The 13714-nt window shown below is 38.2% G+C and overlaps 2 protein-coding genes across 4 annotated transcripts; both read right to left on the reverse strand.

Annotated features, from left to right (window-relative positions):
* Positions 1–209: 209 nt before the first annotated feature.
* Positions 210–3691, reverse strand: LOC120014723 (probable protein phosphatase 2C 80). Of its 2 annotated transcripts, none has more exons than XM_038866762.1 (5): positions 3530–3691; positions 2675–3288; positions 1984–2290; positions 986–1135; positions 210–638 (listed from the first exon to the last, which is right to left on the reverse strand). In XM_038866762.1, exons 2-5 carry the CDS (start codon positions 3190–3192, stop codon positions 342–344), a joined length of 1272 nt encoding a protein of 423 aa, XP_038722690.1. In that variant the 5' UTR covers positions 3193–3288; positions 3530–3691; the 3' UTR covers positions 210–341. The 2 variants fall into 2 exon arrangements, with proteins under 2 accessions (XP_038722690.1, XP_038722691.1); XM_038866763.1 differs by having other exon boundaries at positions 2675–3215; positions 3530–3674.
* A 2116-nt stretch (positions 3692–5807) lies between these two features.
* On the reverse strand, positions 5808–9086 carry LOC120014722 (zinc finger protein GAI-ASSOCIATED FACTOR 1-like). 2 transcript variants are annotated; one of them, XM_038866760.1, is made up of 4 exons: positions 8443–9086; positions 7948–8344; positions 7577–7857; positions 5808–7121 (listed from the first exon to the last, which is right to left on the reverse strand). In XM_038866760.1, exons 1-4 carry the CDS (start codon positions 8567–8569, stop codon positions 6358–6360), a joined length of 1569 nt encoding a protein of 522 aa, XP_038722688.1. In that variant the 5' UTR covers positions 8570–9086; the 3' UTR covers positions 5808–6357. The 2 variants fall into 2 exon arrangements, with proteins under 2 accessions (XP_038722688.1, XP_038722687.1); XM_038866759.1 differs by having other exon boundaries at positions 5808–7124; positions 8443–9084.
* Positions 9087–13714: the final 4628 nt, after the last annotated feature.

Here is a 13714-nt window from a genome sequence, read left to right on the forward strand (position 1 = left end):
CCAGACAAGAGTTCTGAATTGCTCTACACTGAAATCACTAATTCAAGTTTTTCGAAAGTTCCATAGAATCAGAAAGGACACAGCTTGTCACTTTGTCAGCTCATACCTTTAGACACAGCTTATAAAATACAGAGCATTACTCAGTATTCTAATGTTTGACGCTCTGTGGCTAGCGCAATGCAGATCAAAAATTGCAATGGAAAAGAATATGGGCGGGGAGTACAGGCAGCAATCTGCTTTTAGGTTTTATTTCCATTCAAAACTAAGGGGCTTCCCAGCCACCACAAAATTCGTCGTATCATACATGGCAAAGTTAGTAAGCCGCATATATAAAGAGACGTTTATACGTTCATGGAGCTAGTTATATAAGATACAACAACAGTAATGTCGTCAAGCTTACCACCGTAGTAGCGGAATCCAGCACCTTGAGCAGCAGTAGAAAATGGTGTCTGTCGGTACCTATCTTGTGCCCGTTGGCGTGCCAAAGCAGCTATCTTCTGAGCCATCAGCTGGGGTTCTAAGCCCTCTTTTAGTGCGTGAACAACAGCAGCAGTAACCTCGTTGTTGTACAGGTTGTCAAATAAGCCATCCGTTCCAGCAATGACAACGTCACCCGAGGCCACAGAAATGGTGAAAACCTGGATAAAAAGATACAACAAACACTTGAGTTAGGAACCTTAGCTGATTGCTTATTTTACTTCTTGATTGTTTACTTGATTCAGTCTCCCACCATAACCATTGCAGTTAATCATTTTGAAAATGTATAATTACTTTCATCAATGAATCAACTGTAATCAACACAATATTCCAAGTTACAAGAGTAAACTACCTTCAGATTAATTTTTTGTTACCTAACAGGGATAAGGGTAGCCCTAGAGGGAAAGCTCAAGTATCCAAATTGACTAGTGCAGAAATAATACTAATTTATAAATATGCAGGCACAATGGATTTGGAATGCTGTGATAAAAAATGGGTATAAACTGACCTGACCAGAACTTGGTAGATCACCGGTGGTACCACTCTCCAGTTGATATGTGAAATTGAAGCCATGCTGTTGCACTGGGGATTGAAAGATAGTGGATCCATCACGAACCACTATGAAGCCACTGTCACCCAAATTAATGGCGTCTAGTCCCTGTTGCAAGGACTTAAAATCAGATGAGACAGACCCCTTACTTAGGTTGCAAAACTTGAGAAAGTAGTCGGTCCAAAAGTGTGGCACTTACAAACAAAAAATCATAAAATTATTGGCCAGACGAAACAATAGGTACCACGTCAACTGGTGAGGAAAAATATAAACTCAAATAAATTGGCTATGCTACATAATTATTTACATGAATTAGCTAGTAAAAACACATGATAAACCTACATAGATGCAAGCCCTGTGACCTTGAGTGATAAAACTGTTTATGTAGAGTTACAAGCTACGCAAACGATGGGTAGAAATTTCTAAGCAAACCAATGGTGGTATTCCACATCAATTGACAACTAAAAAGTAAAAACACATGATGAACCAAGACACAAACAGCATTTATGAGTGGATCCGGAAACCACCGTTTACACTAACGCATCAGCTAATGCAAGATTAGTGGTGGGAAATAAGTAAAATATTTCAGAACACTGGCTCTGTCCCTATCTTAAGCGAAAAGAAAAAAAAAAAAGGGAACCTATAAACTCTAGAAACAATTCCCATAAATAACAACAACATTAAATCAACAAATTTACTCCAAGGAAATATATCAGTGGAGGATCTAAGCCACTATGTCGGAATAGAGACAACTGTTACACGCCATGGAAACAGAAACCCACGATCTGCAAACAATACATTATCAAGGACAAGAATGAGACCAACCCTCCAAATTTTTGTGGCATTTGGCCTGTAGATTCAGTCCCAAGACAACAGAAGCACTTTCATTCAGAGAAAACTGGTAATGCCTACGGAAAAGAAAGTCATGACTGACTGGGGAGAGGAAAACAACAAACCTTTTCGGTAAGAGCAATGATACAGGCAGTTGAGGAACCCTTGGCTTTCGTGCCAGAGTGGGCCTTCTCTAATACCCTTGCCGGGTCAATAGAACCTTCAGGCTCCTCTTGAATAGCAGCCACTGAATTAGACATAAGTTCACGGGAAAATAATCCTGAGTTAATGCCTACATCCGCCCATCCACCAACACCGTCTGCTACTCCGATGGCTTGTTCCTCTACACATATAAAATAAGCATCTTCTCCCCCTGTTTCTTCCTTGTCGGGATGCGGCAAGTAACAGGATCCTGAAAGCAGCTTCAATGTTCTGTCACAAACAATAATTTGGAAGTCAACAAGCAGCTAATAAGTCTATATTAATTGTAGGGTGACCCAAATCCAATTGAAGAGCCAAGTTTGTCTCAGCATGATCAAATCAGCCTGCTCTTACACCAGCAAATGTGTTACATATAAGTTTAAATAACCCCACGTTGGGCACAAAATCAATTAGGTATATGTGCCAAAATTATTTAGTATATTTTTAACAGTCTTTCCATATATTATGTGGAAGTAAGGTATGTGTATATCTTGACTCTGCTTGACCCCCGCCCATTGCGGGAGCCTTGTGCACGAGTTGTTTACCCTTTAAGTAGCCACATCAATGAAGGCAAATGAAAATGCACCAAAAAGCCTAAGGGGTAAAAACACATACTGATTCAATGCAACCGTGGACTTCAGAGGCTGTTCATGTAGTGAACTTCCATCAAATGACAAATCATGAGCAGCCCCAGAAGCAAAACACAAATGGGATGCAGTGTGTACATTTTTGAATGATGTAGAAAGTGGACCAATGTCACAATTCCTTGGCACCATAGCAACCATAGAGTACCCACAAACCAGACGATTGATTGGTGGTTTTCGACTTCTCATACTCATGGTATCTTTTTGGCAAATACTATGAATTCTATCAGTAAAATAAACACCACTAGGTTTTGCAAAATCCACGCCATTCCCACAACTTGAAATTATGTCATCCAAATGTACATCGCCAAAGACATGTTTCGAACCAGAAGCAGCCATAGGTCTTCTCGTACCCCAAGCGTTAACAGAAAGCAACCAAGTTGGCCCAGAATTCCTCGCGCTAGCTGCCACTTGTTGCCCAACTATTGCTCTACCAATATCAGCACAAACAATTGCGTTGTTCAGCTTTGACAGAACGCCAAATAGCATCTTAGTCCCTTCTATCCAAGACCCTACATTCAAGAAGTACTTTCTCACAAGTACCTCAGCATCTCCAATCAAATATACAAATCAAACGATTCAAACCTGATATGGGTAGAAAAAGTGAAGTAAATTAAAAATGCATATAACCTTCTATTTCACCCCAAAGAAAACCTGGTGACATTTTTGGCAAAAGCAAAATAATGTTCAAGATTGAAATTTTCACAAAATTCTCCATTCATAGAAAAACACAAGGACTAGCTTTCAATCTTAGGAACCATTTCATTTGTTGCAATACCAGTTTCATTATAAGCAAAAAAAAATGAACTCATAATGATTCAGTTACCTGTTGAGGTAGATTCATTAGGGTAACTTATTAGACCAGAAGGGCTAGAGAAACCCTAGAAGGGGAAGCTGTTGTGGACGGAAGCTCCGATGAGTTTCTCTCACCAAATCTTTATTTGTCTCTGCTCGCGTCGGCTGTTCAAAGTAGGACCAAACAGTCAGTGCCGGCTAATCAATCGAAGCTATGTTTTCTGTTGGGCTGGGCCAACTGTAATTGGGATTTCACTGGTGATGACCAGGGCCTAGTGTTCATGGGCCCAGATTCATTTAGGCCTTCGAAATAAGCTATTCTTTGGGCCCAAAAGCTCTTTGGGTTGGGCCAGCTGTATTTGGTTTATGCCCAATGCAGATACTTACGGAGCCCATTTTACCCCCCATTTGCAAACTAATCATAAATTAGCCGGTAATTTACAAATCTTAAGCAAAAAGAAAAGAAAAGAAAAGTATAATTATCAGCGTCCTTGGAGGAATAAATTATGGGAGGAACCAGGACGGCATCTCTGAACCCGGTGGATCTCCTCCTCATGAACTGAAGTCAATACTTTGGCTTATTAAATTGACGCGTTTGATTTGAATCAATGCTGACACATAAACGTGATTTTCAAACCAGCTAGAATCCAAAACAATTCATGAATTACAAGCAAAGTAGCAAGTTTGAATAGCGAGTACAGCTTAAATGATGCTCCAATGGGTAGCGGCCAACAACACCATAGCTTGTTTGGAGCAGTGTGAAAGTTGAATGGGACATAGAGAGAGATAGCCTGTCCTGTAAATTCTTATATAATTGAAAGAAAGATAGTATTAATGTAGGCGGCAATGACAGAAGAATCATTATTCATTAACATAACCAAAGCCTCAATTAGGACATGAAACTCAGTACACAAATATCTAAATGCAGAGGAAGGGGGAGGGTCCGTCAATAGAATAGCTACACATCAGTGCTGTCCAGCTATTGCAAAGGCAGTAGCATTAATGCCTCCATAGCCGTTCAAGCCTACTATGCACCACATAAAAAAAACACACACACACATTGATCAGCCAAGCAACTCTGAAATATCTAAATAGGATTGATATAACTCAATTGAGTAGTGATATATAAGTAAGGTCTTATATCTCTTACATAAGGACATGTTTTATGGATTTAAGAATCAATAATGACGGTTGTGAAAGAACAAATTCGTGTAGGTACATGGCTCGAAACGGACAATATTCTTGTAATTCATGGGTTTGGGATTCATCAAGGAAACCAAGTAGAAACAGAGATGGATTTTAGGCTTAAACTGGGCTTTTGTTTTATACACTCTGCGATCCGATGCTACTTCCATATTAGCCATCTTGTCGTATAGCTAGCGAAGCCTTGTATGACATCAGAGATGCTCACAACTTATCTAAATGCAAAACAATTAATTAAACATATCGAGTTGCGAAAACAAACTTGGACGAGAGGAAAAAGACAAGTTTGGATGCCGGAATATTGGCGCACATTGCTTGCATACACCCAGAAAAACTAGAAAACGACAAAGAGCTACAGACAAGCAGAAATTGGACTTTCATTAAATTATTCTCCTAAGATTTGTCAAAGCCGTCTAGTGTTTTATAAATATCTAGATTCCGCTAGCCTCTCTAGTCAATCAAAATTATAGTAAGGCCAAGGGTATTGAAAATGTAAATGCAATGGGAAGCTTAAATGACCTCCTACTCGACGCACTTGATCGCATCAGTATTAGTTTTTATTGATAGTAGTATTAGTCATTGGAAGTATTGAGTTTTGTCTTAACTTATTTTGTCGTTGAGGTATGAAACTTTCACGAGTGTGAATTTAAATATATGAGTTTAGGTTCATAACGGGTATCTAAAATTATAAGTTTGAATAATATCGTTGTTACCCCAAAAAAATTAGTATTAGCGTTTCATTTAGCGGTACTGTAAAACTACTCGTGTTAATTCTCAGACCAAGCTCTTAAATTCACAGCGAAAATGATAGATGTAGTCACTAGTCAGTCCTCCAAAGCTTGTCAGGTCATCATTTTCTGTTGGTGGTTCAGTACTTCCAGCTTCCATCAGTCTGACTGTAATAACTTCTTTCTTCATTTCAAATGGAAATTGAGAAAGCAAATGACAAACCTAAATTCACGTTAAATTGGCCACAATCACAAAGCAGCCAAATGTGATCCTGTTGAGCATTAAACGTTCTTTGTTCAGTAAGAAAATATGTCAGAAGTAATGAAAATCAAACGAGTACCAATTGATCAACACTGCAGCAATACTACTTGGTTTCATATTTACCAACATATTGGTATATACTATATAGTTGATGGGAAGCAGGGAAGGAGAAACAAAATCAATTACAAGATCTTAACATAATCCATCCACAAAGAGACAGCCAGAAAATATATATATATATCTGATCTTCACCTAGCAAATTACAACTTTTCTACAGGCCTAAAGATATATAAAACAAGTAAATAGACAATTTATCCTACTTTGCTACACAAAGAATGCAGCTCTATGGACCTCAAACACTTGCAGGGGTTCTTCCTTCCACCTCCTGTGATTTTTGACATCCATTGTCTTTGCGCAAGTGTGTCAAATGATATTTTGATCCCCACAGGAACAAGAGAAGCAAAGGGTCTCCGGATTTGAGCCTAAGTAAGTTCAATGCCACCCAGAGAAATTCTCAACAAACCCCAGTCCAACAACACATCAAAAAAGTGTGAATGCCGTTGAAGATTTCGTACTAGCAAAATTTTAACTTAGACTGATGTTCTCCTGCTACACCAATTATCTAGAACCAGATGACCTGTACATATGGTGAAAGTATGGTTCATATCACGAGCTTCTTCCAATATCCTTACCAGAAAATTCTCCACCTCCATAAGATGCTGCTGCTGCAGCCACATCAAGGCCACCATTGATCGATGTAATTAAAGCCGATAAACTGCCATCGGGGCTGCCACCTGCAGCCATTCCCAGTCCAAGCAAATCAAGAGTTGTTTGCCTGGGGCCAAACAAAGGAGTTCCCATCATCAATTCCTTTAAACCAGAGCTCCCATCACAAGGAAGCCCAAGCCCGAGTCCTGCAGCAATTGTGCCATTCTCAGCCTCTACTTGTCGTTGGCCCCATTGCAAACTATCTTGCTGTGCAGCCGATGAAGAAGGAACTATCCCAAGTCCGCGAAGAAATGAAGCATTACTAGCTGCAGCGCCCATTTGAGCAGCTTTTTGTAGAAGTGCAGTGGCAGACATGGCTGGCTGTGGTGGTGGTGCATATTGCCTTCGTTCCTGCCCTGCGGTTCCAAAAATGGACGACCCGGGATTGGTGGAAAGGCATAGAGAGACGGGTTCTGCAGACGAAGATGGTGCAAGATCTGTAGTGTGATCAGGACGCCCAAATGATCTGATTAGATCAGTAAAGGCAGGAACTTGAGGAGGCTGTAAGCTCCCAGAAGCTGTTGAAGAGGCAAACAAGCTAGCAAATACAGTACTGCTGGTGCTCCCATTGTTTCCTGAGCTGCTGCTGCAGCTTCCATTCAAGCTAGTTGTTGTTGCCGGTGCCGGTCCTTCTTCGACAATTTGAGTTGGATTTTCAGGCACTTCTTTACAACAAAATCAAAAGAAAAAGAGAAAAAACATGAGCACTTATACATATGGGGATGGAAAGTTGAGCTTTTCTTTATGAAGAACTTTAGAAGAAAAGGGAATTAATAATGGTTTCCTTTCCCTAAAGCCACTCCTCTCTCTCTCTTTTAGCTTTTGAATCACTTGGGTTTCTTTATCAAGATTTGCCCAAACTGAATCTCAAAGTGTGTGGGAAAAAAATAAAGGAATTAATCTCACTTTCAGTTCTACAGATATGGATGGCTCTCTAATTAAACACACCCAAGTAACAACAAAGATCAGTAACGGACAAAAACTACTAAACTCCAAGATCCGTTGCGGGAGACAGAAAAAACAACAAAGTTTTAGTTCTTCCTTTATTTTAACACAATCAAATCCGACAAAATCCAAACTAAAATTTGAAATAATTTCCCGTTCTGGTTCACTTTACCTGGACTTTGAATTTGCAAAACAGAGGATGATGCAACAGTTGACTGAGAAACAGATGATGGGATTGTAGAAGGAGAAGCAGTAGCTGGAACTGAAGGTAGTGAAGGCGATTCGGGGACGTTGGCCTCCGGCTCTGGTTCCGGGTTCGGATTTGGATTTGGATTTGGATTGACCGGAGCAGCCTGATTTTGATGATTAGGACTTTGAGGATGAGTCTGAGCTCTAGCACTCTCCTCTGCCAATGCATCACAAAACGCTCTGTGCGTGATAAAGCTATCCCTTCTGTAAAGGACCAAAAGATCAAAAATATTACAGACCTAAATGCAGAAGAGATTACAGAACCCAAACAGAGCAACAATACCATAAACCAACCTCGAAAACAGAGTGCCGCAGTCGCATTTATACTCTTTGGTACCGCAAATTTTTGAGTGAGCTTTCCAATCGGACTGCACCGCGTATTTCTTCGAGCACTTGTCGCATTTCCACTTCTTCTCGCCGTGTTTTCTGCAGAAATGCTTCTTTACTCCAGTAAGATCGCCCAGAGCTCTGGACGGATCGTGGTGGACACAGGTCACCTCGGGGCACACATAGACTCTCTTCTTCACTTCTTTGCTCGATCGCTGCCTAAGTTTCCATGGCAGATTGTGTCCACGCCGATGAAGCTGCAGATTTTGGTCTCTTTGAAAGCCTTTGCTGCAAATTTCACAGACGAATCTGTTCGTAGCCAAGAGGGTTTTTGGAGACAGAGCAATCACCTCTGCATCTGGATCTGCAATAAATTCCCAAACAAAAACCATAAAAGTTCATATTTTTAAACTAATAAGCACAAACCCACTTCACTTCAATGTCCTATTCTCTACTTCTTACCTGGCATGCCTGGGAGGTTTCGCTTCTTCTTGGTGGCAGTGGATTTCGGTGGTGGAGGTTGATTACCAGAGGAGGACACACTGGCCTCGCCAGAAACTGTAGAGGAATTATCCAAATCAACCGGCATGACTGATTGCCTTCTAGGGTTCCTAGGGTGGCAATTTAGGGCAGATATCTCAGGACTCCAAGAAAATTTTATTGATAAAAAAGTTTCCTTTTTTCCATTTCTCAGCAACCAGTCAATATCCCTCTTTTTTCTTTTACCCACCTACCAGCTCTTATGGCTATCTGACAATAACTCGCATTAATCGAAGAAACTCAATCATTAAACCCAGTCCCCTCAAAGGCTCAAACCCAAAAAAGAACCAGAATAAGAAAAAAAAACACAAAGTCACCGGAAAACCAAGGGCCGAAGACTGAAACCTGATCTAACAGTCCAAATTAAATCAATACACTCCGAATCCCCACAATGAAACACTTCGAGAAAGATCGGATATGGACTGTGCAATAAACAGAGATGCAGAAAGAGAAGCAGAAAACTTTTCGTGTGCGAAATAAAAAAAGAGGTTTTGCCGAGTCTTTGGTCTTCGCTTCGCTCGCCTCTCTGCTTTTTCAGAGGACAGAAAAAGATAAACAATAAAAAATGAGTTAAGTGAGTTGGGTTAGTGATGCGGGGCTCAGTTAATATTAGGGCTTCTTCTTGACCAAGTTTCCATTTACACAGAGGATTAACCGCGCACTTGTCGATATCAAATACAAAGCTTGCTATTCTGTTCTATTACAGAAAGGGACAAAGAAAAACTGGCGTGGTAATTCGCTGGTTTGTCGGGTAGCGGTGGTGTTTGGATTCGATTTTGTGTTAATGAAAGACAGGTGAGAGTTGAGAAGCTGTCTAGTGTCGAACCGTCAATACTCAATAGTGTGTGTGATGTGTTGGGATTTTATTTCCTACAGAAGTCAAACTACTTCTTGTGCAAGATTTCAACTTTTGACATCCTTGGACCAATATGAATTTTCCACGTGTTATGCTTGATAAACTTGGCCACTTTTTATTGTTGTCTCTATAAGCTTGGGATTATTGGGATTATTGTTGAATAAATTAGGTGGTTTTTGAATATAAATGTTGTAAATTATAAAAAAAAGTATTCTTAACAAATGTCTTAAGGAGAATGGTTAATAATTCATTACAATATAATGAACACTCACTCGTTTAATTTTTTTAAAATTTAAAATAAGATTTAGACTCCACAACATCTTTATATCATTTTTCATTATTTAAGTCAAAAAAATGGGTTAAGATTTTAGTGCAGAATTCTTTATTTTTTTAGGTATTATTTCGAAATCGTTGAGACAACAATTGTAAGCTCCTATTCCTTTTATGTGAAGATAGATTAGGGGGTGCTTGTTATCCAAACCACAGAAGAAATAAAAAAAAATAGAACGACACCTCTTGAAGCAACCTGGGATAGTAGCAAGATTAAACCTAACATTATGTTGAGAATATGTAGACTAGGCGACATGAAATAGATGGAATTTCACAACTTTATCAGTAATTCTGCCATATGTAGGACATGCTATATAAAGTACTTCTTGATTTCTCTCTTTGGATGATACCCAAGTTCAATGTTCAATTTGTATAGAAAAGTTTCGTCTGTTTTAAGTATGACCCATTCAAACATGTTATCTCATACCAAAAAAATCAAATCATACCAAATACAATCTCAAAAACCTTCGATATGCCTCAAAAATTTTAAACATAAAATCCTGCAATTAACGAGCATATTTCTTTTAAACAGATAAAAAATTAAACGTATCAGAAGGATAAAATCATATCTCATCTTGAGGGATCTGGAGGTTTGTAATTCTTAAAATATACAATTATCATCTAATGATTTGAGATGTATATCACGTCACACTATACTTTTATATTTTCTCAGTCATTGGATGAGAATTGTAGACTCTAAAGAATTCAAGAGTTCCCTAATTCGAGAACCTTAATGATATCCTCTTACGAGTAGATCTTCACAAATGATGGGAATACTTATAGTACTAAACTGTGTCTTAGCTTCAATGGCATGATGATCATCAATAGTCCAATACCATATAACATCCACTCTCAGTCCATTAAATGGCATGATGACCATGACATATGTGTCTACTAACGCTACCTTCCAAACCTGACAACTGGAATGGCTATGTACATGTAGTTGACAGTGGCATATAATTGACCAAGTCATTGTAAGGTTCCAATCAAAATTCAAAACACGCAAGACTTGGCATGATAATAAAGTCTTGAACTGCTTCCCGTACGTGCCTTTGTTTATGACAATTCGACATATTTAAATGTATACATGGCCTATTGCATGAACAATAATATTATAGAAATTACGTGAAGTAACAAATTATTATTTTTTATATTTGAATACTTAATTTAATCTAGTACAGAAAATGACGTTAAGTTTGGAGAAAAGAGATTCTATTGCTTGGAGTGTGGAGATGGAATACAACCAAAAAGCCGGCTTGCATTGACTTGGATAGCCTCTTTTTTTTTTTTATAATTCAAATTCCGCATTATTTTAGGCAGTTTTATGGGGCCCATCACTACTTCATCATATGAGGAGCCATCAAGGACCTAATTAAATTACCTATTGAATAATTGAAACTGTTGCCATATTGATCTTTTAGCGGCCGGCTTTAGTCTCACCAGAAGCCATTCAGTAGAAATACACACATACGTAGGGTATGTTTGGGAATGCCGTGTATTTTGACCAATAGAGATGAGGTATTGTGAGATAAAACATTATGACGTTGTGAAATGAATTATTAGGGATGACAAAGGATCGGATATCCTTCCAATTATGAAATACCAAAACCATTTCCATTTAAAATACTCTATACCAAAACCGTTCCAAAACCGTTCCAAAAACCATTTAAATTTCCAAACCTGGAACCGTTTCATAACTGTTTACTATCGGGTACCTGTTTACCATTTAACTTTTAATATTTTTATGTTTTTTTTTATGATTATATTAATATAAATTAATATTGAGTATGGTTTATATTAATTATGATTTTATAATTCAAATTAGTCTAATTTATAGTTTTATTAGTATGCTTCTATAAATATATATGTTTTAATATGCTTTATCATGTTATAATTTAATATCCTAGTAGTATACCTTTATAGATGATTTATAATATTATTATTATAATGAATCTTTTTATTAAACGGTTCGGATACCCTAAACCCGACACCAAAAACCAAATCCGACCCTAAACCATGACGGGTTTGAAAACCAAAACCAAAACAGTTTCCAAAACCTATAGGATCAGTTTTCAGATTTTAAATGGATCGGATACCCTATGTATAGTGTTCGGATCGGTTTTTTTTGTCATCACTATGAATTATATTGATAAAGAATGTTTTGACAGGTCACAAAAATCACTTCCAAAAGCAATAGTGACGGAATCGTTCATCATTCTCGAGATGCGGTGATATTTTGTTTTCCTCTACCAGGGACCCAAACGGGCCCTATATATATTAAATGGAAGAGATTCTTCTCCTACATTGGTTCTACCTCTGTTTTAGCTCTTCGTTTCGTTTCGTTTCTAATTCTCTAATAACAGGTAAATATTAGAATAGGAAAATTAATCCAGATGTTATCAATAGGGGAATCTAACCACACACCAGTGCCTAATTTACTGTAGTGCCGGAAGCAATAATTTGGCTAGAACCTAGAGACTCAAGATTCAAGAGATAAAAGATGCAATTTAGCCTGGCTTCTATTTGAAAAGTTTAAGCTGTGCAATAAAATATAAAAATGCCAAATAGTAGAGTAATCTATCAAGAACCAAGAAAAACTCATCCTTCAGTTCTGTGTCTCCTAATAACAGACATTCATGACAACAGTAAAAAATTGTCTCGATACTAAAGAACCCCTCTGTATATAATATAGCATATCATGGAATTCAGCAAAAAAGCAATTATAATATATTAATATGATTCATTGAATTCAAACGAACGTAGGAACACAAAGGCAGATGATGAATAGGATGTGAACCACCACTATAAAGCCAGGCTCACTATGTTTAATGACCAATCAGAGACCTAACTAAATGCTATGGTCATCAAGCACTTTGCTAAGCCTTTAGGCTAAATACTTCTCTTTTAAGTTTTGGACATGCATCCTGGAAAGTCCAAGATGAGCGCACCACCTTTTCTTTATCACCACAAAAATTTTCCTTATAATTTAATTAAAATTTTAAACAGGGGTACCACATGGATTCTTTAATCTAACATTTATCCAAAATTTTCTTCTACTGTACTTGCTTCTAACATGCTAACGTTTATAAAGCTTTTTTCCAGTCACCCAGCAATTTCCTACTTCTTGCAATATTTTCATAATTCTTCCTCTCCTTTTACTTTCTTTTTTTTTTTTTGAATGGTAAAATTTTATTAAAGCACCAAGGAGGTTGCAAACAAAAACTACACATAATAAGATTGACACAAGAATTAGGAAGCCAAAGCTTAAGGATTTACTGGCATACTCTTAAGGATTTCCTTCCTAGTCATATCGAACAAAAGTTGGCGGCTTTCATGCTATCAGAAGATGATGATGTTGTGGATAGTTTATGTTGGGGCAAGTCTTGTAGTGGCGAATTTTCAATCAAGACTGCATATGACATTGCTACAGGTTATGAGGGGGTCAATACAAATAAGATATGGAGGTCTATTTGGAAAATTGAGGCTCCTCAACGGGTCAAGGCTTTTATTTGGATGGTTAAACATCAACGATTGCTATGTAATTCAGAAAGGGTCCGAAGAGGATTTACTGATGTTCCTTTTTGCAAAAATTGTCCTGGTGAGATTGAAGATGTGGATCACTTATTTAGGAGGTGTCCTATGGCAGTGCATATTTGGAACTTATTAATGCCTCCTGTTGAAATCCGTTGTCAAAACTTAATGGGTTTTCAAGATTGGCTTTCTTATAATTTGTGTAAGAATTCAGTTACTGACCTTGGGGCTAGCTGGGACACTATGTTTGTCGTGGCTATTTGGAGCATATGGAGGTGGCGAAATGACATGGTTTTTAATGATAAGGACTACTTGGTGGATTCTAAGCTCATGTGGATCAAGAGGTATTTGGCTGAAATCAAGCAAGCTTTTAGCCTTCATGCATCTGTTCTTGTACGTAAAGGCATGTATGGTTTGCAAATGATTGGGTGGTCTCCTCCTCCTCAAGGATGGGTGACCCTCAATACTGATGGGTGT

This window comes from Tripterygium wilfordii, chromosome 14, assembly GCF_013401445.1.
Source record: "Tripterygium wilfordii isolate XIE 37 chromosome 14, ASM1340144v1, whole genome shotgun sequence".
Taxonomy (NCBI): domain Eukaryota; kingdom Viridiplantae; phylum Streptophyta; class Magnoliopsida; order Celastrales; family Celastraceae; genus Tripterygium; species Tripterygium wilfordii.

What these genes read in the sequence shown, in the direction of transcription:
- LOC120014723 (XM_038866762.1), bottom strand. Translation starts at nt 3,192, where the DNA reads ATGCTATTTGGCGTTCTGTCAAAGCTGAACAACGCAATTGTTTGTGCT. An exon ending in TCCACGGTTGCATTGAATCA is followed by an intron (nt 2,291 to 2,674) that starts GTATGTGTTTTT and finishes TGTTTGTGACAG; the next exon opens with AACATTGAAGCTGCTTTCAG. An exon ending in TCATTGCTCTTACCGAAAAG is followed by an intron (nt 1,136 to 1,983) that starts GTTTGTTGTTTT and finishes TCCTTGCAACAG; the next exon opens with GGACTAGACGCCATTAATTT.
- LOC120014722 (XM_038866759.1), bottom strand. Translation starts at nt 8,569, where the DNA reads ATGCCGGTTGATTTGGATAATTCCTCTACAGTTTCTGGCGAGGCCAGT. An exon ending in AAACCTCCCAGGCATGCCAG is followed by an intron (nt 8,345 to 8,442) that starts GTAAGAAGTAGA and finishes AATTTATTGCAG; the next exon opens with ATCCAGATGCAGAGGTGATT. An exon ending in TGCGGCACTCTGTTTTCGAG is followed by an intron (nt 7,858 to 7,947) that starts GTTGGTTTATGG and finishes GGTCCTTTACAG; the next exon opens with AAGGGATAGCTTTATCACGC.